Raw genomic sequence first — 13,407 nt, 5'->3', positions numbered from 1 at the left:
TTTTTCCGCCATCTTCAGCGGTAATTGGCAGAAGAAAAATTGGTAACAATGCCTTTCGGCCAGCGACACGTGCGCACTGATGCTCAGCAAAGCAACATGGCGGACGGTGAAGCAGTAATAAATCTCAAGAAACTGAAGGTATTTTGATTTATTTGGAATCTAAGATAGGTTGTACCATATGCAACGGATAAAATAGCTACAATACTTAGCTCTATCTAGGAAATAAGCAATTTTACTCGTGCGACATCAGTGTTTTAGGGTGCTTGACGTTTTGCTTTCTGTTGACTTTGATGATCATGAACGATGCATTCCATTGACCAAGTTTCTTGCACTTGAAACTACATACTGAATCATTTCTCCTCACTTGGAAGAATCAATCGCAAGTACAGCTGCTGTATTAGTTAAACAGTGACATTTTTTGTATCATAATTGTCTTCACAGGTAGCTGAGTTGAAAAAGGAGCTTGCTGATCGCGGCCTCTCCACTAAGGGAAACAAAAGCGATTTACAAGAACGGCTAGAAAAATGTCTAGCAGATCAAGGTGGGTTGCTTTAGCTGTTCGTGTCAGTTGGTTACATGACGTTATGATAAACATTCTATTTCTGGTTTTCTGGTACTTTGACCCTTCACTCCTTGAAGAGACCAAAAAAATATCTTTCTTCTTCATTTTCACGTAGGAGAAAGACAGCTTAGGGACTTAAGGATATTGTTTAATTTAAAAACAGATTTTCAGAAATGAATTCATGAGAAATCTTTGGCCGACAGAGCTGAGAATTGATACTTAGATCAAGTGTGTAGATTGGTTTACATATACAACCCTGTTTTCATGAACCATTATTGTTTGTACTAACCCTTTGAATTTGATTGGTCAAGTTTGTTTTTTGTGCATAGTGCTTACAATGGTAGGAATTTGTAAAAAACAGCGTGTACAATTTGTATGCTGATTCCCACAGCCACAGCTCTACTATACAGACTATTAATTTTTATTGATCACCACAATACCAAATGATCCATGAGGTTTTTCCTTGACAAAAAATAAGTCACAAGAGCAAAAAAACCTGGGGGGGGGGGGTAGCAAAAGAAACCTTCAGTACTTGAGGCGGTGTGTCATCATGCATGGTAGGATTTTGAAAAGGAGAGGAACTAAACATATTTTGACTGTTTTTATTTGACGTTTGCTATTCAACAAAGCACTCCTGTCCACTGCCCTGATGATAGTATCTTGATACTCTCCATCAGGTATGGTGGTCAGCCAAGATGAAAGTGATGACATTGTTGATGAACACGATCCTGATGATGACCTAGATAATGATGCTGACGACTTGGATGATGTAGATGTTGGAGATGTTTCAGAACACCTTGAGGCTGAGGACTTGGACACAAAAGAGACAGAAGACGATAAAGAAGTAACTCAGGTAACAAAGATTGTTTTCAGTTGCCACAGCTTGCAATTGAAGAGTAAAATGGATGAACAATGTAATATTCCATTTTTATTACTTGACTCGGGCAGTCAGAGAGCCAATAACTAAAATCAACCAATCAAAATGCTCTATTGCCGGTCCAATATTCTCTAAATGTTGGACCGGGCACGGTCCCGAATGATACCACACCTGTGTCCCTTTGAACTTCAGTCATATAATAAATCTCTTATTAACCAAGCTTGCTCGCAACCGTACTGGAAGAATATCAGCTGTCAGTCTTGTTTGTACGGACTGAGCACAGCTCGGTCTGTACTGTCAAGACCTCGGGCCAATATTCTCCCAGTACAGCCCTCGCGCTTGGTTAATAAGATATACCCGGTATGTATTCAGATCTGTTGTTTCCTGGTTGCTCCCTACTGAATAAGTCACCATTGAATGGGCTGCCATGACTGACTAATCCACAGCCCTGGCCAAAGGATTTATTTGATTGACCCGCCATATAGAAATATGTTAGACCTAAAGTTTCTTATGATGCATTACATGGGATTCTGAGGACTTTGGATAAGAGTAAATAATAGGGCATAGCATATAAAGAAACTACCACAGACAGTTCTTCAGTTGTAATGATACCATTGTGGGTTTACATGTTTTGTCTGTAACTTTTCAGGAAGTTGCAGCTAATGAAACAGAGAAGAAAACAACAGTTGGTTCAGTGTAAGTGGGATGTCAATGGTGTTTATTTACTGAAGCATCAAGAAAGTTGAGAAATTTTCATGTTTTCCTTCTCACAGATGACTGACTGTCAGTCATTCGTAGCCAAGTTTGTATTTTGTCCTCACTTCCAGACCACCCCTTTATTTTTTACTTGTGAAAACAAGCCATTTTCTTTTTGGGGAAAGATGCATTCGATAAATATAAATGAAGTGATTATATTCCTTTAGTTATGTTCACTAGTGTGAAATACACTGCAGAGAGTGTTTGATACATGCATTCCTTCTATTTCTTAGCAAAAAGGTGCCCATTACACCTCCTGGAAAAGTTGCTGGTCAAGTAACATTAACTGATGCAGAGGTGCAGTATTGAAAGGATTAATTAGTTGCTGAATTACTCTATTAAGAAAAGTTGTACTTGGAAATTGCCTATAGCTAAATTATCAGTTGGTTATTTGCTTTTTACTAGAAAAAGTCAAAGAGATTAGAAAGATTTGGCATGTCTCCACCGGTGACAGATGTTGAGAAAAAACAGGCCAGAGCTCAGAGGTAAGTCAATAAAAAAGTAAAAAAACAAACAAAATTTACTTATTTTAGCAATTAAAATCCATATCTAATAATCCCTACCCACAAAATAGCAAAGCTAATCCAGGTGGGAGGGAAACAAACATTAAAATGAATTCTTCAATAACAGGTTTTACTGAACAGAGGAAATAACTAAGAGAGCACACACATCCATGTTCACTTAAAAACAGTACAATAAGTAACAGCTAAGCCAAGTAGTCAGTATAAAGTTGTAAACCTTTTGGTGTTCATAAGCAGGTCAGCAGAAAGTTTAAATTCATTTGTGCAAATAGTTATACCCATGGCCTATAACTCTTTTCAGTTACATTTGTCTAGGTGAAAATAATGGCTTACGATAGAAAAGTAAACCTATAGTCCCTTCTTTCCATATGACTTAGCATCCTTGATTATTTTTGCCTTTTTGTACATTTAGGTTTGGTTTTTCAAGCCCAGCCAGTAATGGAAGTGCTAAGAGTTCACCCATTGTTGGGGGAAAGGTAAACTCATCTTAAACACCCAAGTTGCAAATGGAGGTCTGGTGCTCAGGGGGCCTGAAAGGCTGCAACTGCAGTTGCACCCAAGGCACTAGAACACCTGATTGGCCTGCCAAACATGCCACCCAACCACAAGCCCCAACAGGCACCTGTCACACTAGAGCCAGAGGGCTTAGTGGAAGAGAAATAAGGAGACAAATAAATGAGATAGAAAAATAAATCCATGAACAAATATAACCAACTAAAAACCCCTAAACAAAGCAAAATGGGAAGAGAGGGAGGGCGGGAACACCAAAAAACTATCCTCATGGATGACAACGCCATGCTATCGTACAACCAATACAATGCAAGCACATGGGAGAACTAGCACATGCACAGATAAAGGTAACCGCTGGACACAGCCTGCCCCAGGCCCTGAACAGCCACAATGTTACTACAACGCTATGGAATGCACACAAATGCCAGGCAAACGCCAATCGAGTGCTAATACGCTAACAGTATGCCAGCCAAATGCAACAGACCAGCTTTGCTCCCAGTTGTTGATTATGTTAAATTCCATTTAACAATATTTTAAATGTCTGTTGGGAACAATTTGTATTAGAACATAGCTAGCAGAGTCGCACAATCAAATTCATTATACGTAAGCGTGTTCAAAATTCCGATAGTGCACGCTGATAGCGTCAGCAAATCCGACTTTGCCAGAAAAATTTTTTTCGCGCGAGCGGCCATTTCTAGCGCGGGGAAAAATAATATATTTCGCGACAATAATGGATACAAACAGAAACTCGGCCTGCTATTCCGAAAACGAAGACAATGTTTCAACCTTTTCCCATGGGCTAGAGCTCTTAAATGAGGCAGAAAAAGAGAAAAACAAAGGAAAAGGAGACTCGGCATCAGCGCCGTCAAGATTCGCTTCAACTGATATTGTTGTCCGTTTTTCGCGTCGGATTTGATGCACAATTCCACCGGCTATGTTCTAAAACAATTGGTTCATGCTTTCAGCTGTGCACTATCGAGTTATGGAGCACGTGGGAAGTTTGGAGAGCACTCAAGAAGCTAGAGTTTCCCTCGGCTATCGCCTCGGGCAACTCTTACGCTTCTTTCGTGCTCTCCAAACTTCCCGTGTGCTCCATAACTCGATAGTGCACACTAAAGCATGAACCAATTGTTAAGTAGAGAAGCTAAAGTTTTGAGAGTAGGGATACTAAACTAATTATGTAGTGGGATCCTTGTGTTTAGGTTGTATAAATTTCATGTTGTCATGTTACTTTTTTTTAAACAGGAAGTAGATGTTGATAAGCTAAAGAAAAGAGCCGAAAGATTTGGTGCAGTTTCACCTGCTATGACCAAGGTAAAGACATCTCGCTCACTTCTATTTTGTTCTTCAATACAAGGACATCACCAGTAAATTCTTCTCAAAATTACCGGTTCTTTGCACACAATTCCAGAGTAAGGTCTACAGGTAGTCAATGAAGGAAAACTGTTGGTTGCAATGAGGATATGTTGTCCTTTTGGTCGTTGAAAGTCGTGGTGCTCCAAAAGAAAAAAAAAAATTGTCATAAGCTGGAAACCATAAAATCAGATACACCACTGTCTGCATATGAAATTTTAATGGATCAGTATGAATATCTTAGAGATGTTATTATGAGCACCTTCTCAGGTCTTGATTTTCTTGCAAAAAGTTTGTGTATCCTTGTAACATAATATTTAGTTCTTATTAACCAAGTGGGAGGTCTGTATGAGAGAATCTTGACCTAGGTCGCCAGTACAGACTTAACGCAGTGAGGTCTGTGCCAGCGACCGAGGTCAAGATTCTCCCATACAGACCGACCTAGCTTGGTTAATAAGATGTTTATTATATGGCTGTGTCTTATATGCCAATTTTTTGTATTCTTTGCACCTTTTTTTTTCTAGACCAGTCTAGATGCCGGTCTAAATGGGAAAATCTAGACTGCTTTCAATATTTATTTCAGCCAATCAAATTCGTAAATTTGGTAGTTCCAGTCCTTGTGAGACACAGCCATATAATAACTAAGAATATAATTTTCAATGATTGACCAAAGTACATTTGTATCTCACCAAAGTCTTGTCTCCTGATGCCTCTCACTTTAGATTTTTTGTTAAACATAAGCAATTTTATTTACAGCTTGAAGAAAATGACAAATTGCTGAAGAGAAAACAGCGGTTTGGTGTAACTATTTCAGGATCTCCAGGAGACATCTCAGATGTGAGTTAAATTGCTGATTTTTTTTTTTTTTCAATGAAAAATTGTAATGATGCCTTCAAAGACTTTTTGTGTGGTTTTGTAAACTATAGAGTATTAGATGGTATATGCTGGAAAGAGAGCTTTTCTAAATGTCATTATTTTTCCTTATTTGGCAGGCTAAGAAGAAGAGGGCTGAAAGATTTGGGCTCTGAGGCAAACTTTTTTTAACCAATTGCTTGCTTTGGAGAATAGAACTGCGACAAAGAAGACACAACCTTTATGAAAAGTTACATCTTTCAATAATCCAGTGGGTTAGTTTTGAATACTACTGCTTGTATATCTAAAAAGAAGGCCAGCAAAAGCAGTGGACATTCAAAAAACAGCTCCAAGGTTTATCAGGTTCTGTTTGATGAGAGGCCAGCAGCTGCAATCTTCTGTTTTGTAAATGTGGCTCATGTAGAAGGTCTTGTTGATGGTAATAGTTTCTGTGACAATGGTGGCTCCATGTTGGCACACAGTGGTTTGCAATAGTAAGGCTGATGATGTCTGCACTGGATGATTGACTGAAAGCGCAAGATAATATGTTTGGGTTAGTTATTGACAGGGATTTATTCAAGTTTTGAGAACTACCAAGGCTATCTTTTTATTTCAACATATATACTTTCTTCCATAAACTTTTTTCTCTTTGGACCTAAAAATTTATGCCTTTCACTGTTAAAGTTATGAATTGGATTATTTTTCCAGCCATCAAATTACAATTTTGACTTCCCACAATACAATTGCAGTTGCTTTCCTTTGGATTGACAATGAAATGGTGACAAAAGGTAGTTCACTTGTCCTTGAAGTCCACAGGTTCAAAGAACTAGTCAAAGCAGCAATTTCCCGTGAAATGTATTTTTTATTCTCAACCACATCACCAGGCTCCATAGCACTGGTTATTTTGGGAAGACATGTTTCCAAAACCCTTCTTAATTTGTGCACATAGAAACTTTCTTGAGTTCCATTTTTTGTATCCTACAAATTTATTTTATGCTCCAGAAGTCTAGTGTTCAGTTATTATCGGAATGTTTTTCAAAATTCTCAACTGAAATACATTGTGTCATAATTCCTTGACTTATTGGCCAAGTTTCAAATAGCACTCTTTGCATTGCTGGTATACCAAAGGGGATGCCTCACTCACAGAAGTATTTTCCTTGATGGATCTTGGTTATCTTCAAATTGACCAAGAACTAAAAGTTTTCATCTTCAGCAATATAATTAGAAATACTTGTACAATAACAGCAATGAATAAAGGCTGATAGTTTCTAAAGAAACGGTTTAGGGCTGCGTCGGTGGGGGTAACGAAATAATTTGAATATATCAACAAAGTTGACTGTTAAGTATAATAACATAGTTACTGTTAAGCAATCTGTGTAACAATATGCTGGCTAAAAGATAAAACTGCTGCATGTTTCATATGGCTTAATAGTGTACTAAGGCATCCAGGACAATTTAAACAACATAACACGATAAATTAATGTAGGTTTTGTAAACTTAGTCTTTAGACACAGCCCATTTATTGACTGTAAAGAGAACCCAAACGTTACTGTTCATTGTGCTTTTCCATATTATCTGTATAGTAATAAAGGTTTTTACACTGTGTGGTTGGAACTGATACTTTCTTAGTGGAACAAGATGAGAAATGAGTCCTGAATGTTGTGCATTAATACATGTTTCTTTCACTGCACAAATCCGTCTAGGATTTTACTTCCGGTACAGAAATCTTATACGGTCTTACTACATATTCATTTCCTTAAAAGAAATTTGAGGTTAATGCCCCTTCACGTGAGATTTCGACTCTTTCGAAAACTTGGTAGAAATTTCAGTTCATTGGTCTAAAGAAGACTGTTCATTACAGGTGTGCACTGCTGTCAATTGGCTGTCCATCCCGTCACCTGGTCACCATATTAGAGAATTAAGAACCAAAGTTAGGTCTTTGGTGTAACACGTATGAAATACTGAAAACTTTCACGTGCCAACTTTCTTAACTTGTAAACACGTCTTAATATTCATTCCCGCTAACTCAGCCACAAGATACCGGAAGACATAAGGAAAGGCCAATAACTGAACATGCCCGCTGCTTTCACAAACTTTACAGATCCACTTCCTCTTCCGGTACGCGGCCGCAGCTGCAAGCTCGTCGACGGGTTTTTCCAGGAGAGGGGAGAGAATGCTACCACATTTTGTGCATACATGACCCTAGAAATAGAAAAAACAAAAGTAAACGGTAACCTGCTTGAAAATTTGAACAGAATTGATGACCAGTGAACGAATAACTTAGCTTCAAAAACAGTTTCTTATCATTGCGCAAGTCCTTAAATTCTATCTAAATTCTTTATTCCATTCCTCATTCCATACGCGACGAATTACTAAACAACGTCAGTTTTACCCTATACAATTGCCATGACCAGTAATGGATCTACACTGACAAGCGCCTGTCAGATTTGAGCCGGGAGAATTTACAGGGAAACATTTGTGGAATGGTTTGATCTACACTGTCAAAGAAAACTTATCAGGATGTAATTCTCACCACTGTCCTATCTGAGCAGTTCATGAGCCGATCTTGTAAAAGGTAAGAGGTACCATGTGCGAGCAACGCGTCCCTTTCCATTTCTCCAAACCGAATACCTCCCTGTCTTTGGCGACCCTACAAGATGGAAACATTCCCAATGTTTTTTAAGAAATGTAGAAATGCTAGTAGTTTTTAAGTATAGATTCCGGCAAGCTTGTCGGGAAGAGGGGAAAATTCGAACTTAAAGTGATGGAACGAAAAACATGGCTGAACGGCAATTACGTCCGTGATTTTAAGTGAAACGGGGGGGGGGGGGGCAGTTTATTTCTAATGCGATCAGCTTTAAAGTGTAGGAAGCACACAGTCATACTGGATAAGCGACCTTCTCGTGTCGTAGTTCTTATTACATTTCCTGGAAGAGCTACGTCACAGTTTGTTGATTGAAAAAATTTGAAACTTTACCATCCTCTTATACATTTCTTATAATTCCGGCTCTGACAAGATACCTCTCCCCCGCTTAAGCAATATTTTCCTTTCTAGTATTACCTCTGAGACAGGTTTCAGACTAAAAGATGAAACATGCAATACACTCGTAACAGTACCAGTATCAGCGTACAAGCGTTATCACCTTGACCAAGGAACCCAAAGTGTCCCACAGCAACAACCAATAAAACACCAGCTGAAACCATGTTACACATCGTCCACGGCCAATCAGATGACACGCATAAGTTATGTCATCATATACTGGTAAGTAGAATACCTTGAGTCATGTTGGTAAAGTATGCTGTTACCTGTATTGGCTGATGCGTAAGAATGTCTATAGGACCTGTTGTCCGGACCTGTGTAAAGAGGAATGAATTGAACTGATTGCAACCGAAAAAAAAACAAACATAATATTGATGCTCTTACACGGTGTAATTCTTACCCAAAAGTCTTATTTGACTTCATCATAAGACCCGTGCGGCCATCCGCGCGCTTTCATTGAAATAACATTTGACACAATGATTTACCGCGATGGCGCGAGTAAATCCGTAAAAAGTCGAAAGGCGAGCTATGGAAAAAGAAAGAGCGACGGTCTCATGATGAATTGCTTAGATGGAACGCCAGTGTCAGACTTTATTTTTTATCAAGACGACCACTAACTAGGCGTGTTTGTGGATCTCAACCAATAAAACACTGGCTAAAATCACGTCACACAACTGTTAGAGCCAATCAGATGACACGCATAATAATTTGTCATCACACACTGGTTGGAAACGTGTTTATGCAAAGTGAGACAAGAATCACTGAAGTATAACGCGGAGGGGTGGGTAGGTAGGGAGTTCATTACCTGATACTTGTCACCCACCATGTGCCTAAGGCGCTGATAGTAAACAACTCCAAAAAAGATATCTGCTTCAAATTCTCTACCATCGACGCCGCTGTACATCCGCTCTGTGCCATAAAAATTGTAACCAGCTGGAAGATACATGAAGAATTGAACGATAACACAATGAAAACCTACACATTGGTCATTACTTTGTTGTCACTATTTACACGGAACCATGATTACTTCACTTAGCAAGTTGGTGATTTCCGAAAAATTCAAAATACCTTGCCAAATAAATAAATAAATAAAAAAGTACAGAGAAAAAAGAGTTCACAAACATTTTCTTAAGAGATTTCCAAAGTGTGTGGAAGCAGGATCGTCCTCTGAGAAAGTGAATGGTGTGGCATCGTACGCCAATCCATTAAGGCTGGCTGATTTTCCTGCCATACTCTCAATCATCATACCTAACAAAAAAAGGCAAAGCATGGTTTCAAAAGTTAGAGCAATTTTTGATTAAATATCCAACAGCAAAAGCAAAGTGATTACAACGGCCGATCAGAAGAAAGGAAAATACTCTGGAGAGCGAATGAAAACTCAAATTGAAAACAAGCAAATCGCCAAAAGCGCGGGAAAACGCATGTCACCCAGTTGTCATTGGTGTCAGTTTTACATTTGATTGGTCGAGAGTGTGGCGCGTATTTTCTGGACCAATCACAGAGCAAAGTGAAGCAAAACTGATGCAAATCCGGATCTCTTTCGACACCCAATTGAAACTTGTTTTAAAACTGAATCATGATAATCATGGCTGTGTTTCTTTGCGGATATACCTATTCGTTAGTGTAACTGCTAACCACCAAGGACAACGGCGAAGTTTATGACAAATTAACTATTAAAGAGAGCCGATAAAACTTGACGTGGGAAGGTCTACATACCAATTGTCATACGTGAAGGGAAGCCGTGAGGATTGAATATAATATCTGGCGTCATTCCAGACTCTGTGAAGGGCATATTTTCAACAGGCCACTTTTGGCTGAGAAAGGAAAAAAACGAATAGTTTTTAAGGTTTCTCAGTTATCGTGCTAGGAATTTTTATTACTTACTCATTTTTTGCAACAACTGCAGGAAACCTTCCTTAAGGTCAAACGAGGCGAATTCAAGCACAAGATGGTATGCAGTTTAGCCGAGCCTTCGTGATGTAGGTCGATATTTACGACCAAAAGAAAATTTGAACTACTTTTATAATAGAAGTGACGAGTCTTGTGTAGCTTATACGGTGTCTAAAGCTGCCAAGGGGTTTTATGAACTTTAGGCGACTACGCCCAGAAAAGGCGCCACAACGCGAAACCGAAAAACGAGAGCATGCTCACGGGCTCAACAGAGAGCGAGGTGTTACAGACGGTGGTATAGCACTAGTCACCGGCTTTTGTCGTTAAACCCTTTCCCCCCGTGAGCTGCAAAGAACTGATTTCATTTATTCTTATAGACCAAGTTTGTACCTACAAATCCCTTTCTGAGCTGCAAAGAACTGATTCCATTTATTCTTATAGACCAAGTTTATACCTAGAAATCTTTCCCCCCTGAGCTGCAAAGAACTGATTCCATTTATTCTTATAGACCAAGTTTATACCTACAAATCCCTTTCTGTCCATGGCGACTTGCGAACTTGTCTCCAATGATAGGATTTCTCTGAAAATAAAAGTTCACGCGGACCATCACACGTGAATAAGATAGCTTTAAGCAATTTAGCAAAAGAAGTCAAGTGTACCGTCAAATGAGGCCACTAACGAGTACTTATATGTGGTGTGTTTAATCATGCTGCAAAACTTCATACCTGTATTCTCAATTTAATGGAAGCTTTTTGAAGCAAACCTGTTCCATTATCATTCCCCAGAATTTTTACCTGCATACAGGGAAAAGCGAACAAAACTGTTAAAACCAACCTGCTTAACAAATTCGCCAATTGCAATTGGCGCAAACCTAGAAATTTAAAAAGAGCAGAAAAGATACTGCAAGAGGAACAACTGTACGTACATCTTCAACAATCGCGCTTTCTAAACTGCTGTATTTCTTGATGACTGTTTGTCCAATACTGTCGTCAATGAAACTATAACGAGAAAATAAAATTGGTGGATTAGTAAATACAGCGGCTAATATGAGCTGCATGTTACCTTGATCTATATCTCAGCTTCATCTTTTTTTAAACAAAAGTTGTTGTAACTCGAAGAGTATAATTTACATCATCTTTGCCAATAAGTAACTCGCGAGGAAAATGTCACCGACAATGTGCTGGCAACGAAACTTACAAATGACCAGTATCAGACTTGTAATTTTATCAACTTGACAGAGAGCAACAACGTCACATCAGTAACAACCAATAGAACAAGGGTTGAGACCACGTGATGTCTTACCTCTAAGCCAATCAGATGACACGCATAATATGATGTCATCACTTACTAGTCATCTTACAAAAACTGATGGCAAGGTATGAAATTTCAACGATGTCACAAACAACAAAAACAAAATGCTCTTCTTATGAGAGATTCCCCATACGTCGAGGTAAGTTTAACATGAGATTTTGTGACAATTTAAGTCATTGATTAACAAAAACTGTGGATGCGATACCTGCTCTTATATGTTTGTCGCCATTTACAGAACTTAGGTTTGACTAGTTATACATGTCTGACTACTATTACAGGTTTCTAACTAGTTACACAGATTTTTGCTAGTAATACAAGTTTCTTACCAATAATATGGATCTCCTGTTTCTAGCTTAGCTCCAATTGGTGGAAGACCATCAATGTCAAGAAATCCTTGAACTCGTTCATCATCAGGAAGGCACCCTTAAAAAAATTGATTTTTAATAAATAAGGCCGGTAAAAGGCGACCTTTCGTGTGAAAAAATGACATGTGGTAACAGATGCTCAAAGCTATACCTCGATTTCCATTTGAAATGGCAAACGGAAATCTCAGACGCTTCTTAACCTTAAAGTTTAACAGGAACACTCAGCAAAAACACCGAATAATACAGATGAAAAAGGGAAATGTCTGCGGAAGTCTGAGGAGGATGTTGATGACAAGAGCTTTGAAAACCAACCAATCACGGGTGTTTAGGACAGCTTTGCGTCAAATAACAAAACAAAGCAAAACAAAACCAAATAAAAAAAACAGAGACATGACATTCGATAAAGAAGGCTGCTTGGCAAGTTTATTTGAACAATTATGTGAAGGTGACTCACCAAATCTGACGCTTGAACCTTTGTAATTGTTTCCTGAAGCTTTCATAAGATCAATTATCTGTTAAAACATAAATAAATAGCTCACGAATACGAATTCACAACCCTCGGTTATAAAATAATAAAAGACTGATGAAGCACAAACGTTTTGGCACAAACCTCATTCTTGATAACAGAACCATGGGCAAATCCACGCTCATAAGATGATTTATTGAGTATCATGGCATCTTCCATATCGTAACCCTTTAAAACATAACATAATTACATGGTAAAAGGATAAATGGGATAAACAGTTGATTCTGAACGATCAACTGTTCGTTGTGCTCTGAACAATGGTGAAACTACGATACGGTGGAAATATAATTTTTATCTGTTTTCATCTAAAACATTATCACCTGATTGTACTAACCGTGTAGGAGATAACAGCCACCACAGCATTTGTTCCAAGGGCGTAGTTGTCGATAGATAACTCCTCATGAGCAACTGGCCTCACCAAAGGACTCTGTGGAGTCTAATACATAGGAATAAACACAATTTTCTTTTAGTTTAACCGAGTTATTCCCAAGAAGAGTTCGCTTACGGCCACTTTCCTTCAAAAGCAAAGGTTTCGCTATTGCCAACCAGAAAAAAAGGCTTAATGTAATGAGAAGTTTGGATCGATAACCAACTGCTGCTCTGGGCGAGAAGAAAGAGGACTGGATGCAAAAGAACGGCGAAAGTCGGGTCCAAGAAGAAGACGAGCGTTTTTCAATGGAGCATTCTAAAAGTAAAAGAAAAGTCATCACAACAGCCAATCAGAGGAAAGGAAATACCCTAGGGAGCCAATGAAAACTCAAAAGAAAAACTAGCCAACCATCTAGAGCGCGGAAAAACGCGGGTGATCATGTCAAGATTGAGTTCAGTTTTGCATCTGATTGTT

The 13,407-nt window shown here is 38.7% G+C and overlaps 2 protein-coding genes across 2 annotated transcripts; one reads left to right on the top strand and one right to left on the bottom strand.

The window, feature by feature from the left end:
- The first annotated feature begins 5 nt into the window (after window positions 1-5).
- LOC111341505 (uncharacterized) lies at window positions 6-7,036 on the top strand. The gene is made up of 10 exons (XM_088741206.1): window positions 6-138; window positions 442-541; window positions 1,240-1,415; window positions 2,089-2,135; window positions 2,429-2,492; window positions 2,601-2,680; window positions 3,129-3,192; window positions 4,472-4,540; window positions 5,336-5,416; window positions 5,572-7,036. The coding sequence occupies exons 1-10, from the start codon at window positions 49-51 to the stop codon at window positions 5,605-5,607; spliced, it is 807 nt and encodes a 268-aa protein (XP_088597332.1). The 5' UTR covers window positions 6-48; the 3' UTR covers window positions 5,608-7,036.
- Window positions 6,915-13,361, bottom strand: LOC148719456 (DNA-directed RNA polymerase I subunit RPA2-like). The gene is made up of 13 exons (XM_088741205.1): window positions 12,898-13,361; window positions 12,648-12,731; window positions 12,492-12,549; window positions 11,999-12,095; window positions 11,287-11,359; window positions 11,087-11,155; window positions 10,883-10,941; window positions 10,188-10,285; window positions 9,594-9,719; window positions 9,277-9,404; window positions 8,738-8,785; window positions 7,965-8,081; window positions 6,915-7,633 (listed from the first exon to the last, which is right to left on the bottom strand). Exons 2-13 carry the CDS (start codon window positions 12,720-12,722, stop codon window positions 7,403-7,405), a joined length of 1,179 nt encoding a protein of 392 aa, XP_088597331.1. The 5' UTR covers window positions 12,723-12,731; window positions 12,898-13,361; the 3' UTR covers window positions 6,915-7,402.
- Window positions 13,362-13,407: the final 46 nt, after the last annotated feature.

The sequence above is a fragment of the Stylophora pistillata genome, chromosome 12 (assembly GCF_964205215.1).
Source record: "Stylophora pistillata chromosome 12, jaStyPist1.2, whole genome shotgun sequence".
Taxonomy (NCBI): domain Eukaryota; kingdom Metazoa; phylum Cnidaria; class Anthozoa; order Scleractinia; family Pocilloporidae; genus Stylophora; species Stylophora pistillata.
The sequence above is the reverse complement of the archived record's forward strand: the minus strand, read 5'-3'. Positions and strand labels throughout refer to the sequence as shown.

Coding starts and splice junctions, on each gene's coding strand:
- LOC111341505 (XM_088741206.1), top strand. CDS start 49: ATGCCTTTCGGCCAGCGACACGTGCGCACTGATGCTCAGCAAAGCAAC. Junction 2,681..3,128: donor AAACAGGCCAGAGCTCAGAG/GTAAGTCAATAA, acceptor TTGTACATTTAG/GTTTGGTTTTTCAAGCCCAG. Junction 5,417..5,571: donor CTCCAGGAGACATCTCAGAT/GTGAGTTAAATT, acceptor CTTATTTGGCAG/GCTAAGAAGAAGAGGGCTGA.
- LOC148719456 (XM_088741205.1), bottom strand. CDS start 12,722: ATGGAAGATGCCATGATACTCAATAAATCATCTTATGAGCGTGGATTT. Junction 11,360..11,998: donor ACAGGAGATCCATATTATTG/GTAAGAAACTTG, acceptor TTCTCGTTATAG/TTTCATTGACGACAGTATTG. Junction 11,156..11,286: donor AAAGCGCGATTGTTGAAGAT/GTACGTACAGTT, acceptor CCCTGTATGCAG/GTAAAAATTCTGGGGAATGA.